The sequence below is a fragment of the Suricata suricatta genome, chromosome 2, assembly GCF_006229205.1.
Source record: "Suricata suricatta isolate VVHF042 chromosome 2, meerkat_22Aug2017_6uvM2_HiC, whole genome shotgun sequence".
Classification (NCBI taxonomy): domain Eukaryota; kingdom Metazoa; phylum Chordata; class Mammalia; order Carnivora; family Herpestidae; genus Suricata; species Suricata suricatta.
In genome coordinates this window covers 162,928,506-162,954,208 of record NC_043701.1, presented here as the reverse complement: position 1 = coordinate 162,954,208, position 25,703 = coordinate 162,928,506, and the positions used below count along the sequence as shown (strand labels likewise).

Genomic DNA, 25,703 nt, shown 5'->3' with positions numbered 1-25,703 from the left:
GTGGTCATGTCTTGGCTGGTTGAAACTACTCTCTAACTATGGATGTCAAGCTGCGGAGAAAGGGGAAGGTTTCTGGTAAAGGGTCCAGTCTGTATGACTCAAAGCACAACACCTAGTACTTTACTAACTTGCCTCCCTGATTTTTAAAACCACTTCCTAACCACCCCCTCCGGTTTCCAAAACCTAAGGTGCAAAGTAGCTACCAGGAGACAGGGCTAACATAGAAATTCCCGAGGCCTAGATCTAGAGATTCTGATAGTTTTGAGGTGAGACCAAAGAATCTGCATTTTTAACAAGCATCCCCAGTCAATCCACTGTAGGTTCTCCCTTGACCATCAACTCAGAAAGAAAATCCTCTATGACCATCAGAGAGGTACACAGGTTTTCCTCTTATGCCACCACCTAATGCTGGAGACCACTACACAGGCCGTAAGGGGATTATGGACGCCTGGGAGGAAAGCACCGGGCTGAGCCTCCAAGACTTTCTGGCCAGCCCTTTGAATCCTACAGACAAAGACACAGAGAGTCAGAAAGTGCCCTAAGGCCTTGTTCCATTCCAGTGAAAGAGGGAGAATTTGTACCCAGAAAGCCTACTCAAACTCTCTTCCTGTATATACTGCAGGTCACAGATTCTTCTCTACCCCGTTTCCTGAGTTTCCCTGAGCTATGGAAAAATCCTAACAAATCTCACATTAGAGAAGGTAGGATGTAAGGGAGGGAGGGAGGAAGGAAGGAAAGAAGAAAGGGAAAAGGGAGGGAGGGAGGAAGAAGGAAGACAGGAAGGAGGTGAAGAAGGAGGAAGAGATAGGGGAAGGGGAGGGAGGAAGGCTCTGCCCCCCCAAATATGTGAACCATGTTCCAAATTTCCTCTTCCACAAACAGAGAAAATAGTCATAAAACTTAACTCCATTTCATCTATCTCACTGTTGCGTCTTTTAATGAGACTTGTTAAACAGGAGGCAATAATGCTAAAAATATATTAAGCAGGATTTTGGACCTCTCCTTTCCAGAGTCATGTGGACAAGCATATGGCCATCCCACTTTAAACCCCCACCCAGGACTTGGCAACTACTGCATACTTTGGCGCCTTTTATAGATCAGCCTGGTTCCAGGGTCTGACCTTTTCAACACTTCAGTCTCCTTACATCTATCCAAAATGCTGAGTGGGCAGAGCACGGATTCCCCCAGGGACACACTTTCTGCCTCCACAGTGCACAGTTCTGCCCCAATTACTTGACAGCTTCTCTTCAACACTGCTAGAGGAAAAGGTTGGAGAATGTCTGAATAGGACACAACTGGCCAGCGGGGAGATGAGAAGGGGCGGGGCATGCCCCTAATCCATCATCCAGGCTGTCTTCCCAAAGAGCAAATGTGAGTGAGATGCCTAAAGCAGGATAATGTATCCTGATGGGGACAGGGGGAGATTGGAGGAGAAACAACATAGATTTTTGAACCCTGATTGTAAGCAAAAGGGACCAAGGTGGTAGAATATGCCAGTTGCTAGATGCACAAACATGCACACAGACAGAAAACTGCCATCTGTAAAAGGCAATAGGCTGACAGCTAGAAAAAAAAAAAAAGTCCAACTGCCTAAAGGAATTCCCTGTTTTAGGCTTCCCTTTGAGAACTAAACAAGTTAGGTGGTGACTGAATGAATCATCCTCAGTGCCATTTGCCACCAAGTAAACGAAAGAGTCCATTTCTTCCAATCCCGTAACCTCATCCTTCCCTCCCATCCTTTCACACCTATCTCTCTGAACTAGCACTTCACTTGCCAAAACCACGTTTAGGTGAGTGTGGACAATTATCTTTTCACCAAACATGATGAGCCCACTGACAGAGAAGAGGGTCACCAGGCAATGTCCTCACTTAACACAATGGCTTATGTAGTTTGGCAACCATTTAAACAGTGTCTACACTATGAAGTTCGACCTTTCAGGGTTATTATAGGCGCCGAGCAAAGATATCCAGAAGACTTACATCAGTATGCAGCCTGTGCAAAATGAAAAGACCAACTTAGATCAATGGTTTTGTAAACATTTTTGTTTCTTTAATAAATGGTCTTCTATCTTCAAAAGAAATTGTAGGAAGAAGCCTAATATATATAACTAATTAAGAAGCTGAGTAGTTCTGGCTGAAGCAAAAATGAGAGGGCCAAGGACCTGATCACTAAGCACCTCACAGGCTTTTCCATGAATCATGTAGTCTCCGGGACAAATTATCACAAACCCCTGTAGAGTTTTCAAGGTTGTCAGAGAAATCATCAGGCCAGGTAACATTACAAAACCCTTTCCACTCTAACGTTTCCATAATTGTTTAGTCTAAATAAGACTGTGTCAATTGTGTGGAATATTCTGCCACCATCAAAATGATCTTTATGAAATTATGTACACATACAGAAAACTGTTCAGGCTAGCTGTAAGTAAAAAATTCTAAAAAAAGATCCAAAATGAGCACATAATTTTGTGAGAAACTGCTTTCATGTGTACAAAAATTACTATAAGAATAAAGAAAGTTATGTTAAAATGACTAAATCCTTAGCTTAATAAAAAATTTAATGCCATTGTATCAATTAAAATGCACATAAAATATGTCACTTAAAAATCATACATTAGATATGTACTTTTTAAAAGTCTACAATTCCATAATTTCTCATTGCGGAATGAAACCCAGGATCAGGATGCTAGAGAAGATTTGCATGTACCCTGAGAAAAACCAATAGCTTATCTACTGACAGTGAGTTGCACAGAAATGCACTTCAGCATCTCAGATAAAAGTACCATATGTTAATAAATCTTCATAAAACATGTATATCATGCCATTCACCTACACAAAAGATGAATGCCCTCCATTAGCCAGAGTGACAAGTCTAAATCACTTTGCCGGTATATGAGGCCGTACACAATCTGAATCAAGTCTGCTTCTGTTCGATTCTTCACTGCGCCTCAATGCAAATTCTATTGTTTTGGCAATAGTAGTTCTCCTCAGTGGCAGGGGCCAGCACAGGAAGGCTATTTTGCTTCTCAGAGAATATTCAGCCATTTTGGAATAGTTGGAGACATTTCTGGTTGTCACAAGTTGGGGAGGGGTGCTGTGGCTATTAATGAAGTGGAAAGTAGGGATTCAGCTAAACCTCTTACATGCACAGGATAATCAACCAGACCAAAATATCAAAAATGGTGAGGTTAAGAAAGCAGATCCTCCAACCGCTCTCCAGACGTATCATGACCCTAGCTTTGTGCTGATTATGCTCCCTTCCCAGGGAACCCTGCCTCCCCTCCTTCCTCACCAATTCAACCCACTCTTCATGATTCTCCAATCCCAACTTCTCCAAGAGGCCTTTGCTGAGCAGACATAACACTTCCTCCAATACTCTTTGGGTGTTTCCTACTTCTCGCCATAGTCCCTCAGCAATCCGCATGGACACGTCTCAACATCTGCATCACATCTGTTAAAGCACACACGATCTGATGCAGAACAATCTTTAGTTGATGGTCTTATAAATTTCATTTAATTTTTATTAATATTATGCCAGAAATAATTTTCTCTAAAAATAGTTTTAACAAGTATAATAATAGACATATGCTGAGAGCCAGAAAAACAGATCAGAAATGTGAACACCGACCATAGGCAATGAGATTTGGATGGGGGAAAAAAGATTTAGACACACCTCAACTTATTTGGTTTCAAAGAAGATGTTAAGTGTTATTTTGCCTCCTAATTAATGAGGATGGTCATTTCTTCCATTTGTTTTCTTATCTTATAAGTCACTATATTATTACTCTTATAGCTAATATTTATTAAGTACTTATTATAGACCAGATTGAGAAGACTGGCATTCAGCCAGGAGGCAGTGGTAGGGTATACTAGCTGGTGTGCTTTCTGGTTGATGGCGCTTTGGTCAGAGATCTAGTACAAATGTCACATGGCTTTAAGGGCAGAGCTCTCCTGCTGTTTAGATCCATGTCCCTCCCCAGAATAAATCCCTAATCTCATCCCACTCTCCTAATCACTTAAAGTTTAAGATATATTTTCTTTGTAGTATAAAGAATCCAATGGCACTAACTTTATATGCATGCAGGCACATTACAGACATACATCATGGTTACCCAGCTCAATCATGCCAATCTGAAGAGAGATGCCGTGTGCAAAACAGCTTTACTTAGTACCAGAAGGGAAAATTCCTAGAAAAAAAACATTAACTAGAAATGTGTAGGACTCATATAAAGGAAACAGTACAATTCTACTGAAGAACATCCAGAAAAGGAATAGAAGAAGAGAGACCATGTGGCCAAAAATGAAAACCAGATATTGAAAAAGATTGAGTTCTCTCCAAATGAAGTTATAGCTTTGTTGCAACTCTAATCAATAGTCTACTTAGTCACTTCAGTGGGTGGGAAGTGGGAGATTTTGGAACATAACAAAGTGATCCCAAATTCATTTGGATGGATAAATGAGTAAGATAAGCCAAGAATATTTTGAAAAAGAAGTGAGGGTTCTATTTTTGTTGTATTTTGTTACGCAGGCAGGAGAGGAAACTTGCCCAGCTAGGCATGATGATGTGTTATCAACAATAATTAAACACAGCAAAATCCAGTTCAGGACATAGAAGACCAATCAGTCCAGTAGGATAAAAGCTGCCTAATGCCACCAACATCAAGGGCACCTAACATGACCAGAGCTTCCTATGCAGGAAATCATCAGATGAGAGAGTCCTTGGGAACAGAATTAAGTGGGAACCAATTCATTAGGTTTTATGTTACTTAAAAATACACAAATCCTATAAATTCTAAAAAGATCCACCAGTATGAATAAAATTCTTACTTTATTAAACTGATTATAATGTGGTCAAAGGATGATATGGACAACTATTAATGTGAGGTTTTTGAAGCACACTGTCAGAGGATGCTTGGTGTTTTTATGCCATATTTTACCTGCTTTATGCATAGTATATACTATCTTTAATGTATATCTAATATATAAAATATGTATGTTATTTCTAAAGCTGAATTACAAATAAGAAAACTTCATATAATATTTACATGACCACACATTGAGGGCACTATCTGAACATGAAGTAATAAAAAACATTATAACGGGAAAAAGAAAAAGATTTGAACCAATTTTTTTAAACTAAAAAGTATGTCAAAATCATAAGGCAATTAAAACCCAAAGAACAAACTGGGTACAATATTGAAAAAAATGAGCAACCATTAAAGAATGCATAATAAAGAAAAAGAAAAACAGATGGCCACATAAAAGAAATATAATGCTAATAAATATACGAAAACATGTCTAAACTCACCGGTCTGATAAGAAATGCAAATGAAAACAAGGAAAATTCATTTTTGCATATTGAATTAGATTACTTTTTTAAATTAAATTTTTATGAGGTGTAGTGAAGTGGTATTTTACTAGTTGGAGTGGAAACTGACATAAAATTTCTGGAGAACAATTTGGCATGACAATATTGTATATATATTGTTTTGGTACTCAATCCTTAAAGATTGTAATAATCAGACTTTGGACAAATAATTACTTAAAGGTTTTCATAACAACATTCCAATGCCTTTTTTAATAATAAAAGTTTAGAAGCAAAATTCAATGTTAAATAAAGAAGGAATGATTAAATTACTATATATCCACTAATTAGAATAAAATGCAAATGTACAAGTTTTAAATTATGTTTGAAAAGTGTATAGGATGGTACAGGAAAATGTTAAAGTATGTTTTTAAAAGACACAAAATTTTATAAACGTGATCTCAATAATGACGAACAAATATTTATGTTCAAAATTATACTATGGAAGATAATTTATGAAGTACTTGATTTTTTTAAGTCATGTTCTCTGGGCAGTGAAATTGTAGGTAATTATTTCTTTTTATTTTTCTGCCTTTCCTTAATTGTCTACAACAAACATCCATTGTGTCTAAAATCACAGGGGAAGAAAGTAAAATGTGTTTGTTTATTTTTTTAATTATTTCTATAATTCTAGCATTACCTTCCCACCTTTTACCACATGCCTAGCCATTTCTGCCCCAGAGCTCTTATTGGTAAGGGGTTCCCTAGAAAGTCTGCATTCCTTTCCAAGGTATGTCCTGCTTTATCCCCTGCCATGTACTGATTCATATCTCTCCTCCACCCGGCTGCCCAAATTCATATGTTGAAGCTGTAGTCCCTAAGGATTAGTGTCCTTATAAGAAGAGACACCAGATCTTGCTCACCACCCCCCTACCATGTGAGGACACAGCAAGGTGACCATCCACAAGCCAGGAAGAGAACTCTCACCAGAAATCAAGCATATTGGCACCCTGATCTCAGATGTCCAGCATCCAGAAATGTGAGAAAATAAGTTTCTGCCAATTTATACTACCCAGTCTGTGGTATGTCATTCTGGCAACCCCAGCAGACTAATACACACCTTTAGCCTATCTGGAATAGAATATTCATATATTTTGCTCGGTGAGAAAAAGGGTGACTCCTCCTGCAATCCTGTATCCAACTTGCATTTTAAATAGCCTCCATGCCTTCAATTTGGTGTTTTCTCCTTGGGTTTCTCTGCTCAACATTCTACTCTTCCTTCTCTCCCTAGCCCTCTTCCTGACCCACTAAATTCTCATACTCCCTACTCATGAGGCTGCAGAACAATTTATTACTATCCACATTTCTTCATGTAGGAGCAAGCCTTGCATGAACAATCTGGCCTTCAAGAATACACAGCAGTCAGTGTTCTGCCCTACCTGGGGCCTCTCCTGACCCAGCCCTCATAGAACTATAACCAACTCAAATCTGCCCACTGTAAGGACAATCAAACTTGCTCTCCTCTGAAAGTTTATTTGCCAGTGAGATTCCACTGTGTCTGAGCTGAACGGATGTTCATGTCTTCCTCATAAGCATGTAGAAGTCATGTGGAATAAGCATTTAGAAGTCATGTGGAATAAGCATTTAGAAGTCATGTGTCTCTAATTCCAGAGACACTAGCCAAGTCTAGGGAAAGAAGGAGAAATCATTTCCATCTGTGTCCTTGAATATGTCCTACATTGGATTAGGTAAGTAATGTGGCTGTCTTTGAATTCTATGTTGAACATACACAAGTATTTTCAGATATGGAAAGGTCTTGCCAAATATGAGGTCTTCTCATAATAAAGAAGTCACTAAGTATATAGCTACATATGTCTCCTTATGTCTCATCCCTCATAGAACACATGTGTGTTAAGCATAATTATAACATGAGTCTAACACATCTTGATTTCATTCAAAGAGGTGAGCATTCTGTCTTCCTCAGTACACCAGCTGACTACCATGTATGGCTTTGGAGCATTCCATTTGCTCTTAGCATTAACATAGCTCTTCCAAGGCCAAGACAACCAGACAGACAGCATGGGCAGCCCCCACCAGCAAAGTAGAAACTGATTTCTACTTGCAAGCTGAGTTTTCACATCTCCCCTCCTGACCTTGCATGTATTATTTTTAATGTAATGCATTTTTAAATTGCCATACCATTTTAAAAATGTAAGGGAGAGTTGAATTAAATATTATTTGTGGCGTACCCTGGTTTGCAAAGGGCCTTTAAATCTGATCTCTTATATCGGGTCGATGCCTAAATCCCATTACTTGAGATTGCAAATGACTGTGTTTGCAAAATTGTAGATGCACATTTAGAGGCAGCTTCAAAAATTCAACCCATAATGTTCACTTTGTTTGAAAAGACCTTGATTTTCCAGGAAGCAATCTCAAGCCATTCAGCCTGTTCCTTAACTCTGTCTCTGTCATTGCTAATATATTAATAGCCTAAATGACTTGCCATGTAGCTCTTCAGGAATCATAGTTTAAGTTCTAAATGAGTTCCTGGATGAAGATAAGGAACCCATATTGGAAGCAAAACATAGGATACAATTCTAGAACAGGTGCAATCTACAGAGTTTAAATGGAGGTAAAGGTGCAAGAGGGTTCACACCAACCATGTTACCTCAAGGTAATTATTCTCCATTTTTACCTCATGCCTCTCTGCCCAATGTCTTCTACACCCCTAGCTGCTAGTATGCCAAGATGGGTAGGTCTAGGACTCAGAAACGTGGGATGTTTTGTCTTAAGTGAAATTAACACTTCTCTGAAAGGACACGTGCACATTTGTTGGGTGACAGATTACCATAAAACTTAGTGGCTAAAAACAGCAAATATTTATTATCTTACTGTTTCTATGGGCCAGGAATCAGGACACGACTTAAGTGAGGGCCTCTGCCTCAAGGTCTCTCACAAGGCAAACAATCAATGTGTTGGCGGGGCTGCAGTCTTAGATGAAGGATGAGCAGAGAAGAAACTGTTTCCAAGTGCACCCATGTGATTGCTGGCAGGGGTTCAGTTGTTCCTCATTGGAACTGAGCTGTTATACTGAGGCTCTAAATTCCTCAAGGACTACTGGCTGGAGACCTCCCTCAGGTCCTTGCCACATGGGTCTCTCCACAGTACACCTCCCAGTATGTCAGCTTGCTTTACCCAAGCAAGCAAGAGCGCACCTAACATGAAAACCACTGTCTTTTTGAATCCAGGTCTCTGAAGTGACATTCTCGTTACCTGTGCCACATCCTAATCACTAGAATCAAGTCGCTACATTCAGTCCAAACTCAAAGGGAGGGAACTACACAATGGAAGGGTCCCCAGAAGACAGACACTATTGGGGACCATTTTGGAGGCTGCCTGCCACAAGGAGTAAGTAAATATTGTCTATAAATAGACTTATATTTGCCTATGTCATAGGCAGGAATACACATTAACACATGACTTTGATATTTTTAATGACAGGTATTAAAGATATTCAAAATGTATGTATTTGGATGTAATGATTTTCCTTCTGGTGGTGATCAAGCCAAAAATATGAAACCTTAAAAATTACCAACTCCCCCTCCTCAATGTTCTAAGAGATGTGCACCTAGCAAATATTACATTGATCTGCTGAAGGCATGGGTGAAAGCAACAGATGGAGAGGTAAAGAACAGGGTAGGTTGCCCCATGTAAGAAAAGCCTGTGATACCTGGGGAGGAAGGTGTAGGTGGGCGTAGGAGGGCTCTGAAAGGATACTCCTGGGACAATATGCCTCTGTGACTAAGAGTTCATAGGAAGAGAAGGAAAAGATCAAGTAACTACCATGATGATCAGGACTTCTAGAGACAAACACGGGAAAAGGAGTTTTAGAAAGACTTACTGTGTGCTGTGTAACATAATGTTTCTTTGTAACCCATTTAAGAAAATGTTCAGTAAAAAGTGGCATTACTCTGAAATGCTTTCAGTACTGAAATTGGGTCATAATCACTTATATGTGATACTCCACTGAGACTGGGAAACACACAAAGTTTCTACTTGGGCTACCTAGACACTGGTCCAAGAAAACAATCCTAGATATTAAAGACATATGCATAAAATATTAATGAAACTGTTATTTATGGTAATGAAAAATGTGGAAATTTCCAATATCCAATAAAAAGAAAACACAGTAATAAAGTATGTATCATTATATAATGAAGTGTTGCATAGACAATTAAAAATCATGGTTATAAAGGTCTTATAATAACATAAAAATTGTTACAATGGAACATTACGAGGAGAAAAATCAGACTGCAGAAATTCTGCAGACATTCACATTTGATGTGAGTAGGCTACGTATAAATGAGCATAAGCAGACAAAAAGAGACTGGGGAAAATAAGAACAATAAAAGCTTGGAAAGGTTAGACTGTAATGGAAGCCTTAGCCTGTTGTTCTTTCTCCCCATGCCATCCCTTTCTCTTTTAAAAGACATTTTCCTAGGACCTCCTTTCTACACATGCCTGGAGGGACAGCTCTACTTTTCCATTTCTTCAACCCTCCCTCATGGTCTTTCTGAAAAAGCAGAAGAGAAGCTGCTGGTACAACCATCGCCAGGACTCTACAGGGACTACACTGATCTTAGTCAAAGCACATTAGAGACGTGGAGTGCATCCTGACTGTCCCTACACAGCGGCCACTGGGCTGCCTGTAACCAGGCACCATAACAGCTCAAAAGAACAGCCCTTAAGGAACCTTCTTCCTGGGCCCTCTGAAGTGAGCTGATCTAAAACCAGTGCATCTATTAACTTCTTATGGGGTTTCTCACTCTAAATACCAGTCCACATTGCAACCCAACAGCCCAAAAAAGGAGTCAGAGTTTAAAGCCCCTGATGCCTTGGGTGTATACTTTATCAGAATACCCTTCTGCAGTGCTGGCAAGAAACAGGAACAAAAGAGACGTGATCTTTCAGGGGACAGAATAATTAAGGGAAGTTAATAAGGAAGAGATATTGGAAATATTCTTTCTCTGTTTCACAACATTATACAAGCAAATGCCACCAGAGACCAGAGGCACTTAGAGGCCAGCCCAGCTACACCAGAAGAAGGTAAACGCCTAGGGAGGGTGAGGGGCCACAAAGGCAAAGCTGGGAACCACAACAAGAATTCACATTGGATGTGCAAAGAAAACAATCTTCTCACTGCAGAAAGTGCCTGCCTGTTAAATATCTCCCAGTGGAAGAGTGGAAATACTATTCATTTGCAGCTCAGTAGGATATTAAAACAAAAACAAAAACAAAACAAAAGAAATACACACTTTTCCTCCATGATAGCTCTGCCCAAGCAGACTAGAAAAGGATTATGTTAAGACACATATTCCTCTTTTGTGCTCTGCCTGCAAATTATAATTGCTGAAGCAGTTGGAGTGATAAATGGGAACATAAGACAGGCCTGTTGATCTGCCTGTTAACAAGGTATCAAATGAGTGAAAGGATCACACACAAAGGAGTTTTCATGTCAGTCAGTCCTATTCTTTGGGCATGCATCAGATGGCTGAATCACTCTATAATGTAAGACTCCTAGGTGACCTCTTTTGATGGGTTGACAACATCTGGAATTCATAAAGAAACTTTTACCCCCAGATGAAGCTTTCATTATTGCTGCTGCCAAATATTATGCCCCATGCCCGGTCGAACTTGAAGGCACTGTGGGGCACTAAGGAGGAAATGGATAGTAACGGCAGCCCTTTATGATACCTAACACGTTTCACAGTCCTTACAGCAACTATGCGGCATGTGTGTGGTCAGTTCTTCCTCCAGGATCCTTGGCAAAATTACTCTGGGTCACAGTGTTCTTCCCACAAGTCCCCTCCGGATGCAACTTTCCATCAACGGAAGGTGGCATGGGGGAAGAAATCTTCTATCCATGAAGGATCTTTCCCTAGATAATGGCACATCTCCAAATTATAGGTAACAATATTTGGGCAATGTTACCCATGAATTGTACATTCACTCTATTTGTCTACATGCAAATACCTTGTTTTAAGGATGACTACACCCTGTCCAGTATGCCCCCTGCCCCCAGGACCACTTCACTCTACACCATCTCTCCCAGAGAAGCAGTTTTAGGGGTTTTTGTTGTTGATTTGTTTTTGCTTTACCACTTCATAAGAATTATGAAGAGTATTATAAAGAACAGAGGGCAGTGGAAGTTAGGCTGAGAAGTGAATCTTTGATAGTAAATTAGATCCAACAGTTGTTCTCAGATTACCACAGGTATACAAGCTTATCATGTGTAGGATACAAATTTGTGTCTCAGAAAAATGACAAAGCACTTAGGTGTCATGGTGGTTGGAACTGCTAATAAGCATAATTCTCAATAACTTATAATGTACAAATTATAAATCTCATATGAAATTGAAGACATGAAATTGCCAAATGTCCAGCTCATCATATCTGGTCCTGTCAGTAACCTTATGAAATTGACAAGAATATTGTTCCCATTACAGAGATGAGGGAAGCAGAGCTGGAAGAGCCTGTGTCAACTAAAGTAGGGCTCCACACCCAGATGGACACACACTTCGTCTTTTCTCAAGGAGGTGCTGTTTCTACTCCTAACCCATAAGGGCCATGTCACTTCAACATAAATGGGTTAGAGCCTGAGACAGATATGGATTCTGTCATTGGGGAAAAAACGGTCTGTGTAAAGTGAGCTCTTCCACTACAACTCCTGTGACACCTAGAAGAATAATCATGGCAATTACACATCAGAGACGAAGAAGTGATAATTACAAAGATGGAATTTCCAGCTACCACTTGGCTAGCCAGCACGGGCACTAACTTTTATATTTCCCCATGGGGGCATATATGAAAGAATCACAGAGTGCAGGAGAGATGAAACACAATTATCAGGACCTGGGGATTTATTCTTTCTGCTACACAAAGGAAGGGGGAGGGCAGACTGCAGCTGGAAGCTTCTCTTCTTGCTCTTTGCAAAACGTAGGAAAATCTGCCCCTCATCCACTTAATTTAATTTCCTTCAGAAATGATGACAAGGCTTATCTAGTCTATTGTACTTTCCTTTTCCATCAACTTGACTTCCTAGTCAGCCAACAGCCTCACCATCTCAAGAGTTTGTTCCAGAAATAGCAGAGGATTTTTTTTTCTTTTAGATGGACCTCTGAATGATGGCACACTGAGAAACTGGTCCCTCTTAAATGAGCAAAAGGCTCTAGTCATATAACTAGAATATCAAAGAAATATTTCCTTTTGTGCTTTAGTCTATTAAAAAATCTTAATAGTCCTAAATATAGATCAAATACTAAGTATAGTAAAGTACAGACCAAATAATAGTTGGTCTGAAAAGGGCAAAATAACTTGGGATAGTCCAGGTGTGGGGTCCAGAGCACTTCCCTCACCTCCCTGTTTTCTCCCAGTTGCCTGCGTACAATCAGCTCACAGTACACAGTGTGGTTTCACAACATGCTTCTACAATTATAGTTTTTAATTCTGGTCATAGTTTTGTGGGTACAGAGGGAACTGGATGGAGCCATTGCTCTCAAAGATGTTGGTGTGAATATATATATATATATATGTACAAAGTACTCATCACCACCCCCCATTACACACACCTGCACACAGATACACCACCCCCACCTTGTATAAGACATAAATTCATTACTTTTTTTTTAATTCTAGAGGTGAGGGGAGAGAGGCAGACAGAGGAAGAATCTTAATCTCCATGCTGAGCATGGAGCCTGATGCGGGGCTCGATGACATGACCCTGGTATCATAACCTTGATCGAAATCAAGAGTCAGATGCTCAAGCAACTGAGCCACCCAAGCATCTTCCATTTCATGACTTTCTAAGGGCATTGAACTAACGTAGTTAGAAAGAAATACGGAATAGAGACTACTTTCAAAGATTAATTTTGGTTTTGTTTTAATTAAGCATAAAATTACACATATTAACCACTTTGGTGAATGCTTCCTAATCTCTATTCCTTGGGCCATACCTCTGCTGAAATGAAAGCAAGATACAAATAAGAAGAATTTTTATATTGCAGCAGGGAAAAATAAAATATAAAATTATATCAAATCAAGTTTATTTTGCTGCAAACAAGGTAAAAAATACTACATACATATAAAGGAACACCAATTACTAAAAACACTTTCTGATGAGGGGGGCCTAATTTTCCATTTAGAATGCATATCCACTCTTAAAAAATGATATTCAAAATGTGCTCCACAGAAGTTGTTCTAGAAGATTTATCATTTGTGGCACAAGAAAAGAATTTTGTAGTGAAATAAGTTTGGAAATCAGTGACTGAATGCTCGGTAGACCTCTTCACTCAGGGCTTCTCCAGAGTCTTAAATATCCTAACATGAACCCTGCATCTTCAGTAAGGCAGAGTTAAACAATCATTATTTAAAATCATTTGACCATAGAAATGCTTATCAAAGCAGAAGCATTTTGTGAAACTACTGTTCTTCAGAGTACATTTTAGGAAATAGTGCTTTAAAAAGTCTTTTTTTAAAAAGTTTTATTTATTTTTGAGACAGAGAGAGACAGAGCATGAGTGGGGAGGGGCAGAGAGAGAGGGAGACACAGAATCGGAAGCAGGCTCCAGGCTCTGAGCGGTCAGCACAGAGCCTGACATGGGGCTCGAACCCATGAACGTGAGATCATGACCTGAGCCGAAGTTGGATGCTTAACTGACTAAGCCACCCAGGCGCCCTGGAAATACTGCTTTTAGAATGGGCACATAAAATAGATACTTTTCCCAAAACAAGGTAGATGAGTACATAGCTAAGAGCACCTGGTCATGACCTTCTCATGGTCCAGGGCTTCTCAAACTCTAATGTACACACTAAATCACTAGGGACCATGTTACATGCAGACTGCTACCCAAGAAGTCTTGCCTGAGAGTCTGCACTTCTAATAAGTTCCTAGCCGATGCTGATGCTGTCGGTCAGTGAACCACACCAAGTAGCAAAGGGCTAGACCACATCTGTTGTCAACTGCTGAAGGTGGCCAGTATGGCCTAGAGTGCTATGCTATCTGACAAGTCTTCATCCAAGAGGGTAGTGAGTCTGCAGAGGAGGCTTACCAGTAAAACCTGTTGGGTGTGATGCGTTCATGCATGAGTTGCCACCGTCTTCCAAAGTCCATGGAGCTGTAGAGCTGCAAAACAATGAAGTGAGGAAAGCATAAGCATCAAGGGAACCGTTCAACATAAATACATGTGGCATTCCCCTGGATAAAGACATTCCAATACACCCATTTTATCTAGATGAAAATATATGAATATGAACTGTGCCATGCTTATCATGGTGCCTTCTAGCACCAAGTAAGTGCCCAACATATATCCAATCAACTGGTGCTTTTGAGCTGAGTGTAAATCCTTCCTGAGGCCATCTATCATTCTCTCCTTCAGGGATAAAACCCTTTGGAAAATTATATCTTATTTTCTTCAAATTCCCTGAAGCCTTTTTTTAAAAAACATTTTTAAAGTTTATTTATTTATCTTTGAGAGACAGAGAGTAAGGAAAGAGCAGAGAGAGTGGAAGAGAGAGAGAATCCCAGGGCAGAGCCTGACACAGGGCTCAAACTCACAGACTGTGAGATCATGACCTGGCTGAAATCAAGCAGCATCAGATGCTTAACTGACTGAGCCATGCAGGCTCACCCCTGAATTCTCTGCAGTCTTTAGCTACATTTAAAGCAATGCAGCAAAATTTATTTAAAAATATATTTATTGAATATCTCCTATACATACGGCACTCTGGTGGATATGAAGGTAAAGAGGTAGATTCCGTGTTCTCAGGGAAATGAAACCCATGTAAAAATACTCATCAGCTGGTATCCAAGCCAGTATTATATGCAAAATATTGTGCTCTTGAAGTTTTATCTCTTTCTGCTCCAGTATATAATCTAAATGAAATGGAGTCTTCAGTCTCAATAAAGATACCTCATTTATTTATACTCCCTTGTCTTCACAGAGATAAGGTCCCACATATGCCTAAGTAAATGTGACCCATCCATGCACCCACAGGTGTGGCTTCCTCCCCAGATCCTTTTCTGTCCACCTCAACCCACTCATATTTCTTGCTTCTCAATACATTGCACTCAGCTTTGGTTTCCACTGAACACTTACCATAAGGTAATATGTGGTTATGTCTTTCAGATTTGTCTATACTATTTAGTTGTATTTCTACTGTTAAACACATATAAGGTGTTCACTAAATACCTGTTGCATAAATCAATAATTAAACAGGAAAGTCAGTATAGACTTTTGTGAAAGGAGAAAAAATTCTGGAAGAGCCTCATGGCTTTGGAAAAATGAGGAACTCCCAGTATAGCTAATAAAGTCAGATTCCACATTCACTTACTTTTTGGCTATAGAGTCTGACCCTTTTGTAACACATAAGGGAAAGGCCAACATTCCTATAAGAGATTAGCCAACAGTATGGGGTTTATTTTTAAGTGTATATCTGGAAATACAATATCTCTATCTGATTTATAATGGTGATAATAATAATAATAATAATAGATGGACCACATTGTTCTTTCACATACTTTTGAATCTTACAAGGACAATGACAGTAAGGCAAGGCAGTTGTAGCTAATTTGAATCTTTGCTCTCAAACATTTTCTTTTTTTGTTTCTTTGTTTACTCACTTTCTTATTTTGAGAGAGAGAGAGCAGGGGAGGAGCAGAGAGAAAGAGGGAGGGAGAGAGAGAATCCCAAGCAGGCTCCACACCTAAGGTGCAGAGCTCGATCTCATGACCTTGAGATCATGACCAGAGCTGATGTCAAGAGTCAGATGATTAACCTACCCAGGTACCCCAAGCATTTTCCAATCTATAAGCAAAGTCAACCACTCCCAGCAGGTACCATCACTATTCTTACTATCTGCTTCTAAGAAGCAGTTCACACCAAGCCACTACTGGTTGGCATAACCCTCCCTCCATCAGAGAGTGAGTCATAAGAGCGCCGGGTCATGCCCAATTCACGCTTGTGAAGCAGCAGTTATATGATGCCTGGCACGTCACAGGTGAGCACACAAACCTATTTCAAAGTTAATGAAACTCAGTCTTGGAGAAGTTAAGTTTTGGTCAAAGTAACTAGGATTTAAGTTATTTTGATGCCTAGCACACATCTCTTCCATGGAATCATGGTGTCTAGTTTATAATGAGAATTCTATTATGCTTACGTTCTCCACACTTTCAAAGGTGGGGAAACTGGAAAAGGCAGAAGTATATGGGCATCAAGTTTATAGAAATGGGGTCAGGTGAAGTATCTCCTCATTATCATATCCCCAGTAGTGCTCACCTTCAGGAATGTGCTGCCTGGCACATTACACCCACGTAATGCTGCCATATGTAAAGTTCTGAGGCCACAGTCACGCAACTCAAACAGAAATAATTCTTTGTATGAACATCTGGCCATCTCAATAAGTTTTGTGGGACTTGAAGTTTTAGCCCATTTCAATCTAAGTCAAATATTTATTGGACATTGGCACCATAAACTACATAACAGTATTTCTTTTTGTCCAGTAATAGCAAATAGATGAGTGTATGTGTGTGTTGTGATATAACATATGCATACATACATGTAAATACATATATAGTATACTCAACATATCCTATATGGTAGTTAAGGAGATATATTAGCATTCCCATTTTATAGATGAAGATTCTGGTGCTTGATTCTATAAAGTTGCTGTAACAATTATGTGATAAGCAGTATGTCAATCCTGATTTAGCTGATCACAGTTTATACTATACTTCACCAACTCTACCAACTCTCACAGTATTTACCCAAACTAGGTTCTCATTCCATCAGTAAGTACTGACTACTGTGTGTATTCAACTCTGCATATGGGAAAATCAGTCAAAATTATTCCCCATCACCCTTTATCCTTCCTCTATTCACCAGCTTAGTGAAGAGAGCAACTAATTCTAGACCATTACCTTTAGAACACACAGAGCCACATCCAATTCTTTGGAAACCAAAATAGCAATTCCTTCCTGAACCTCAGATATACATACAAAATCTCTGCCTTTCATTCTGTCTACACCACCTATCTCTATTTCTCTAGGAAGTCTCATTGTTCCATTTCCACTCCTGTTCACCTTGCCTGTCTCTCAACTTATACATAGATGACTCTCAAATACACATACACAACACCAAAGAGGACAATGGGCCAAAGGCTAAAGTTCCAAAAATTAAGAAACAGGCAAGATTAACAGAAATAGAAATTAAACAATAAGCCTTCCTGGAACAACACAGCTTGAGCAAGGCCTTTGGAGACAAGTGGTGTGGACAGGACAGAAGATGGATAGAGATTTTACTGGGTGAAGAAAACAGTAAGAACAAAGTGTCAATATGGCCAAGGTCTTTTTAAGTTTTTATTTATTTATTTTGAGAGAGAGAGAGAGAGAATGAGAGAGAGAATGGGAGAGAGAATAGGGGAGGGACAGAAAAAGAGGGAAAGAAAGAATCCCAGGCAGGCTCTATGCTGTCAGCACAGAGCCTGATGCAGGGCTTTGAACTCATGAACAGTGAGATCATGACCTGAACGGAAGTTGGACACCTAACCTACTGAGCCACTCAGGCAGCCCATGGGGAAGTTTTTAGGAGGAAGGAGAGATGTGATGCCTATCATTGGCTAAAAGGATATGGAGGTTGTCTGTCCATTTTTCTGTCTCTTTATCCATCCAACTATTTGTGGTTTATCCTATATTTATCTGTATGTATATTTCTATTGGGGAGGAGATTGGGAGAAGGGAGAATTGGTGAGGCCCAGGCCATTGCACTGAAAAGAATATATCCTTATATTTTATTGCAAGGACTGAGGTTTCCATGCAGAGCATTAAGAAATGGATCACTCTTGGGGCACCTGGGGTGCTCAGTCAGTTGAGCATCCGACTTCAGCTCAGGTCATGATCTTGTGGTTCGTGAGTTCAAGCCCCATGTTGGGCTCTGTGCTGACAGCTTAGAGCCTGGAGCCTGCTTCAGATTCTGCATCTCCCTCTCTCTCTAGCCCTCCCCTGCTCACACTCTGTCTCTCTCCCTCTCAAAAATAAAAATAAACATTAAAAAATTAAAAAAAAGGAATGGATCACACTCCTTCCCAATGCAGGTGTCTGAGGGACAGACGCTCAGACTTAAGACACATGTTTCCCAATTAAATATAAAAGAGACTTTGGTTGGAGCCTCCTATAGCCCAAAGATATCAGACTCTCTGTCAGCCCTGATTCCAATCATAGAATCAGAGCCCCAAATTTCTTCAAATAAAACCCAGCATTATTGTGTCTTTCTCTGCTGCAAACTCTAAAGACAAGCCAGGGAAGAACCAGGACGGTCACACTGACACTGCTGGAGTCTCAATCCCCTGGGGGGAATTACCAGTCCTTCCATCACGGAGGACCCAGCAGTGGCTAACTGTATCCACTACAGCTTCTGCTGGGCCTCACCCTCAGGTAAGCATGGCTCCTCTCCTCTCACACTCTTCCTAACAGAGAAAGTACAAGAGATCAGCTGCTGATCTCCCCATCCAAGCCTGTTCCACCTCCTGCCTCCCTTGTCTCTGGTTTTGCCTTCTCAGCTCTTCTGTTTGACTGATGGAGAAAAATTAAATTGAATTCTCTGCCTAGAGGCTGATTCAGATGAACAGAAAGAGCAGGCTCCTATTCATTAGGAGTCTTTGGTTAGCTACCTTGTCTCTCTATCCACAGTAAGTTGCTGAGTCTGAAATGACTTTTATTCTACCATGAGCTGGATCTTTGCAGCCTCTCCTTTCACATATGTGTTCATCCATTTCTTCCTTCCTTCATTCATTCATTAAAAGTGAGTGAATCAGGCAACCACTATGATTTAAGCACTGAACTAAGTGCTGGAATTATAAAGGTTAAAAATGCCATGAATATTGGAAGACAGAAATTCAGACAATTATACTGCCATGCAATAAATGTCTAGTTATCTCTGCTAGGATAAGATCGTAGGCCATTGGTATCTTTTCTTTTGGTTATGTGGGTTTTTAAATTATTAAGAACATGTATTACTTTAGTAATTAAAAAAATTAAAGCTCTACCACTCAAGTAGAAATAAAGAATTTAGGCAACCATTGAATAGCAAGTGTTAGAAGATCCCTTAATGATATGAAAATGCTTATGATATATTAGTTACCTTAATATATTACAAAACATGTATATATTGACACTAATTTTATTTAAAGTATTGCAAAAACTTGAAACATATCAGAAGGAAATATGCCAAAATATTAGCAGTGGTTATTTATGAACTGTGCGGTTATGGATAACGTGCTTTTTTTTTATTTTAGAGAGAAAGAGAGAGAGACAGCACAAGGCGGGGAGACAGGCAGAAGGAGAAAGGGAGAGAGGGAGAGGGAGAGAGCGAGAAAGAGAGAGAGAGAATCCTAAGCAGCCATGCTCGGCAGGGGGCCCAATGCTGGGCTTGACTCCACTACCCTAGGATCCTGACCTGAGCCAAAATCAAGGGTCAAATGTTCAATGGACTGAGCCACCCAGGCACCCCCAGGTAACATATACTTTTTAAATCTTTCTATAACTTTCAAATTTCTTTACAATAAATATAATATTTCCATAGTAATATAAGCCAATGTTTTATTCTATTTATATTTTATAATAATTTCTAATCATAATACATTATATTTATCTTTAAAACTACCTTTTTAAAGCCCCAAAATTAAAATTCTAACTTTTACATGAGGGACCTGAATTAGACAAAGCCATATGGGATTTTCCACAAAATGGTATTGCACCAAGATTACCATGGAGAACAGTGAATCCTTCCGAGGACAAGCTGTGTATTACCTCCCATGCTGTTTGAATAGTCCTGCATGACTTCAGCCCAATGTGCTTCATGCAACATTAAATAAAGTATATTTTCCAGACAATAAATATCTTTAAGAACATTTCTTATTTATATAAAGTTATACATAGGAGAGCGTTCTTCATATCCTGCCTCATGATGCCCCTCCCTGCACAGATGACATTCCTGGGCTTTTCCCAGAGAATAATTCAGATCCTCTCCCTTTCCTTCTTCTCCTACATGTCATGGTCTCCTATCTCTTAACAAGCAAACAAGCACGTATTCGGTGGCGACACACACAGAAAACCCTAAATGAATCATTGTAACAGATGGAAAATAGGAAAGAACATGCTCTTTTCCTTATTGATCCAGTTATTAGTTCCCTAATTACATCAGCCTGCCAGGGAAAAGCATCTGATGGCTGAAGAACTAGAGGCAATTTAATCAATGTAATATTCCACAGGAGGAACAACAAGTTATACCTGGAAAGCCTGAGTCCAAATATGTGATTGTATTAGGAGGCTCTAGCTTGAAATTGTGCCCCCCCCCAAAAAAGATATGTTGAAGTCCTAACCTCTAGTATCTCAGAATGTGAGCTTATTTGAAACTAAAGTGTTTGCAAATGAAACCAAGTTAAAATGAGGTTAGGGTGGGCCCTAATCCAATATGACTGATACTCTCATAAGGATAAATTAGGACTCACAGAAAGGCACAGGGGGAAGACAATGGGAAGACACACAACACAGAGAGAAGGCAATGTGAAGACAGAAGACTGAAGTAGTACACCCACAAGCCAAAGGATGTCAAAGACTACTGGCAAATTACCAAAAGTGAGGGACAAGCCAAGGACCCCCCTTTAAATTTCAGACAGAACATGGCCCTGCCAATACCTTGATTTGGGACTTCTGGCTTCCAGAATTGTAGGACAATGAATTTCTGTTGTTTTAAGTCGCCTTATTTGAGGTAGTCTGTTCCAGCAGCCCATGGGAAGCTAATATAGTTGATGCTTGAACAACATGGGTTTGAACTGCATGCATTCAATTATACACAGATTTTTTTTTATAAATACAGTTTAGTACTATAAATGTAGTTTCTCTTCCTTATTATTTCCTTAATAATATTTTATTATTGTTTTATTATATTTTTTATTATGTTTATATATAACACCTTATATATAAACATATATATTTTTATAGATTGTTTTATTATAAGAATACGGAATATAATACAGCATATAATGCTGTTTATGTCATCAGTAAGGCTTGCAGTCTACAACAGGCTATTAGCAGTTAAGTTTTTAAGGAGTCAGAAGTTATACATGGATTTTCAACTGCACAGGAGGTCGGTGCCCCAACCCATGTGTTGTTCAAGGGTCAACTGTGCAGGCATCTAATACCTACCTCCAAGAATAATAATGACAAATCTTACTACGTTTCTCTGTTTTTTGTTTTTCATGTTTTTTTTTTTCTGTCTTCACTCCTAGGCTAGAAGTCTGATGTATGACTAGATTCTTGAATCTGTGATTAAATGCCAAAATCTCATTTGCCTACATTTTTCTCTGCTATATATTTTCACCACACCCCTAAGGATAGTATTTTCTAAGAATAAATATGAATTAATAATGACCATATGGCAGTAACCAGACATATTTGGAACAGGCAACAAACTATGCTTTTTATGTGAGCTGTTGGTGATCCAGCCAGATTCCCTAGAGCCAGAATATCACCTGTGAAGAGGAAAGAATGGTTTGGAACACATTTATATAAAAGCTCTCCCTTGTAGCAAATTCAAATTTAACGTACATCTGTCCTGATTATTTTTCTCAAAATCTATGGAATTTAGGTAGTATTCTGCTGAATTGTGGTCATGATGGTCTTTGTCTTTCAAATAAAATGAAGCTGTTTCTGATTTAAAAAATAAAGTTTCTGCACTTGTTTCCTTGGTAGCCACTGGGCTTGGCTGGGCCCAGTAGGACAACTCTGGGATGTGGCACTATTTATGGTAGACAGGAGAGAAACCAGGGTAACACAATGGCAGGGAGTCCTTTCCAACATGTGCTTCTGGCTCCTTCTTCAGATATTCTCCACAAGTCCTTCCCTTGATAACTGGTGGGGCAAAACCATTCAATGTCTCTCTACACTCTGGGTACCTAGACAAGATCTTCTGTTTTCAGCAGCCTTCTTCCTTTGCCCTTGACAGATATAAGGCATCTATACCATAAATATATTTATTTTAAAAACAGGCATTCACCTAGCCATGCCTGTTTTGTAGAAGGCAACATTTTTCTTCTCTTCTTGAAAATGTCTAACCATAGAGGTTTTCTCCCTCTCAGATGGCTTACATCAGTCATTCCTTTGTTTAACAAATATTGATCAAATGTCTATTAACAGCCAAGCACTGTTCTATGGGCTTAGGATACATCAATGAACCAGACCAAAGTCTCTGCCCTCAGGGATCTTACTTTCTTGTGAAGATCAGGAACTCAAATGCAGTTAAGTGTGAATATGTGAAAGAGGTATAAGAAAAATAGTACCACTGTTTGTATTCTTTAGACACATGATCATTTTGCTAGCACTTAACACACTAAGAAACTTTCTTCACTTACTCAAGAAGATGATTTTCCCCATTTTTTATTGAAACATTTGCCACTTTTAGGCTATATTTTGTTTCTCTGCTTTTGATAGACACATGAGCTCAAAAAAGATTTCACTTTCCTCTCAACTCTAAGGAAAACAGGTGCATGGAGTGATAAACTTTAGCAGGCTACATTTCCCTGTAACACTGGGGAGAAGCAGGGAATACACAAAGCTCATGCTCCATCTAAAAACTGGCATAGTGGTTCCTTATCTGGACAAAGAGAGCTGATCTAGTGTGGTCAGCCTTTATAATTTTTCAGAGGAACTGAAATTTCATATTCTTGTGAGAAATCTCTATATTTTCAGGGTTAGCAAAATTTTTAAAAATTTAAACTACCGGAGGGGAAATAAGGTATATTGATCCAGCTGGCCAGATGTTGCCTGAGGGCCACCAATTTGTGACCTAAATCTTAGCAGAGACATACAAACGTGTGAAGAAGAGAATGGGACCATTTTACCTTGAAGTAGGACTACCAAAGTTAACAAATACAATACAGAATGCCCAGCTAATTTGATTTCAGATGAAAAAATAAATTGTGTGTGTGTGCGCGCGCGCGCGTGTGTGCGTGTGTGTGTGTGTCTGTAGGTCCAATATAACAGTAGGGATATGCTTATGTTTTTTGAAACACTTATCTATCTGAAATTCAAATTTAGTTGTATTTTCTCCATGTGTCTTGTATTTTATCTAGCAACCCTCCTTTGAAGTCTCTCTCATTCCATTTCTAAGCAGCTGATTCATAAGATACATCCCCTTATACTAGGTCTTTATTCTCTGACATTGGATGTCCCCAAGCAAATAAAAGAATTTCAAAATTATTGTAAATACTCCCTGTAGTCAATTAACTCACATCACTTTATTCAGCTTATTAATATTCATTAAGCACCTAGCATGTGCTAGGCTCAGTGCCAGGTGTGATGATGCAAAGATGAATAACACAAGTTCTCTGATCTCCAGAAACTGAAAACTTAGATGGGAAGACAGACAGGTCAACAGGTAAGTGCAACACAACACAATGAGGCGCGTGCCCACAGAGGTGCAGGAGGGCTGGAAGAACTCAAGGAAGGAGTGGTCAGTGCTGCGGGGCTGGGCAGTGTGCCACGAGCTGAGTCATAATGAATGAGTAGGAGCTGGCCTGAAGGATAAGTTCCCCCCAAACATTGTAGCTAACAAAGGTGAAAAATTATGGTCATTAGGAAAGATATTGGAAATAAAACAGAAGCATTATCTCATCCTCCTCCAAAAGTATCATTTGCTTGGCCCTGGATCAGTGCACATTGGTCTAACTGCCACATCAAAAAAGAGAAAGAACAGAGAAGGAAAGGGAGTCAAACAAGGTCATCTAAAGTGTTTGAGAGGAAGAGGAAGAAACAAATGCATGAGAGTGTGGTATAATGGGTAAAAGGAAGACCTTGAGAGCAACAGTAAGAATGAAATCTATAAGAGCAAGGAGGTGGAGGTAGACACACCCATTCATTGAATTTGGAAATACCCTCCCTTGAAACCTATAAGAGGCAAGATTAAAGCACTGAATATGAAGAAATACCTCTCAAAGTGAGTTCATAAAGTTCATTACTAGAGGAAGTTGGTGAGAAAGGCAAAGGATATCCTATAAACAGCAGCAAATACAAATTAAAACTCCATGCTTCTCAAAATTGCTCATCAAAACATTTCCCACAGCCAAAGGGAATAAATCATTCCACCAGGAGTCTGGGGGTTTGGCCTTAAGCACTCTAAAAGAAGGACAAATATCTTCAAATCTCTAACTCTTACCTTAACCTTCCATGGCTATTTCGTGGTGTATGCTACCATATCTGTGCTTACAATGCAAGATGAAATTTTCACAAAAATTCAAGTGAATTGGACCCTCCAAAAAGACACTCTCCATCAACCATACGTATTCCCTTTCACCACTGCCCCCACCACCACCAAGGGGTTTATTTTGAGCCAAGTTTAAAGAAGAGGGAGAAGTTACACCAAGAATGTCTGGTGCACAGTGAGGGCCCAGGAACTACTGATTGGGGTGACTCACTTATCCGTCCCAAGTGTGTGTCATACAAGCTGACCACAAAGGGGACTATGGTCATTTTTTGGTGCCTATGACAACTAGAATCCTGGACTCGATATGAGAAGACACCCGATGGGCAGGGTTTCTATTAAGTCTCCTTAATTATAATGAACGAGGGAGAGGAAAACACGCAGTTGGGTGATGTCCTACTTGCAAGAAAGCAATTCCATGTGACCCTGTCAGCTAACACAGCAAGTCTCATTTTTGCCATGCCTTTTGTATGACCCTTCAGACTTATCCTCCTGGTTGGCTCCGATTTCAGAGGTCACATGTATACTGTAATAAACAAATCCTTCTATTTGCCAAGTCAGTATCCTACTCCCTCCTGGAGGTGCTGGTGGCTTAAAGGCCCATTTGAGAACATAAAGCACAGATGACACTTGTCCCCATTCTCCCAGTGCCCACCTCTCAGTAGAGAGTGCTTTCCTCCAGATGGGCACACAGAAAAATGGTACTGATGTCTATACTCTGTCAAAGAGGGACTCACACTTATTTCCCACCTGTTTTTTTCCTCTTGGATTCTTTTCTCCACTCCCTGCCCCCCCCACCCCCGCACTTAGTTTCCAAGGTCCAGCTACATTGGTTTCTGTTTAGCTTCTCAAACATATCATGGGCTCTCTTGTCCCAGGGTTTTTGCACATGCTGTCCCCTTTACCTAAAATGCTCTCCATCCACTCTGCACTTCTCCCTCTTTCTATTCATGTACTGAACTGCTACTCAAATGTCAGATATCAGCAGAAACAACACTTCCTAAGGGAAGACCTCTTGGGTTAAGTCTCACATATTTCACAACATTCACCAAAATATGAAATTACATATTCATCTAATTATATGATTAATG

The 25,703-nt window shown here is 39.6% G+C and overlaps 1 protein-coding gene across 1 annotated transcript in view; it reads right to left on the bottom strand.

Moving 5' to 3' along the window:
- SORCS3 (sortilin related VPS10 domain containing receptor 3) overlaps positions 1-25,703 on the bottom strand; it is a 585,972-nt gene that overhangs the window by 211,626 nt on the left and 348,643 nt on the right. Inside the window, exon 5 of the mRNA XM_029932551.1 lies at positions 14,410-14,483. Coding sequence (XP_029788411.1) covers positions 14,410-14,483 — 74 coding nt within the window. The remainder of the gene's footprint in view (positions 1-14,409; positions 14,484-25,703) is intronic.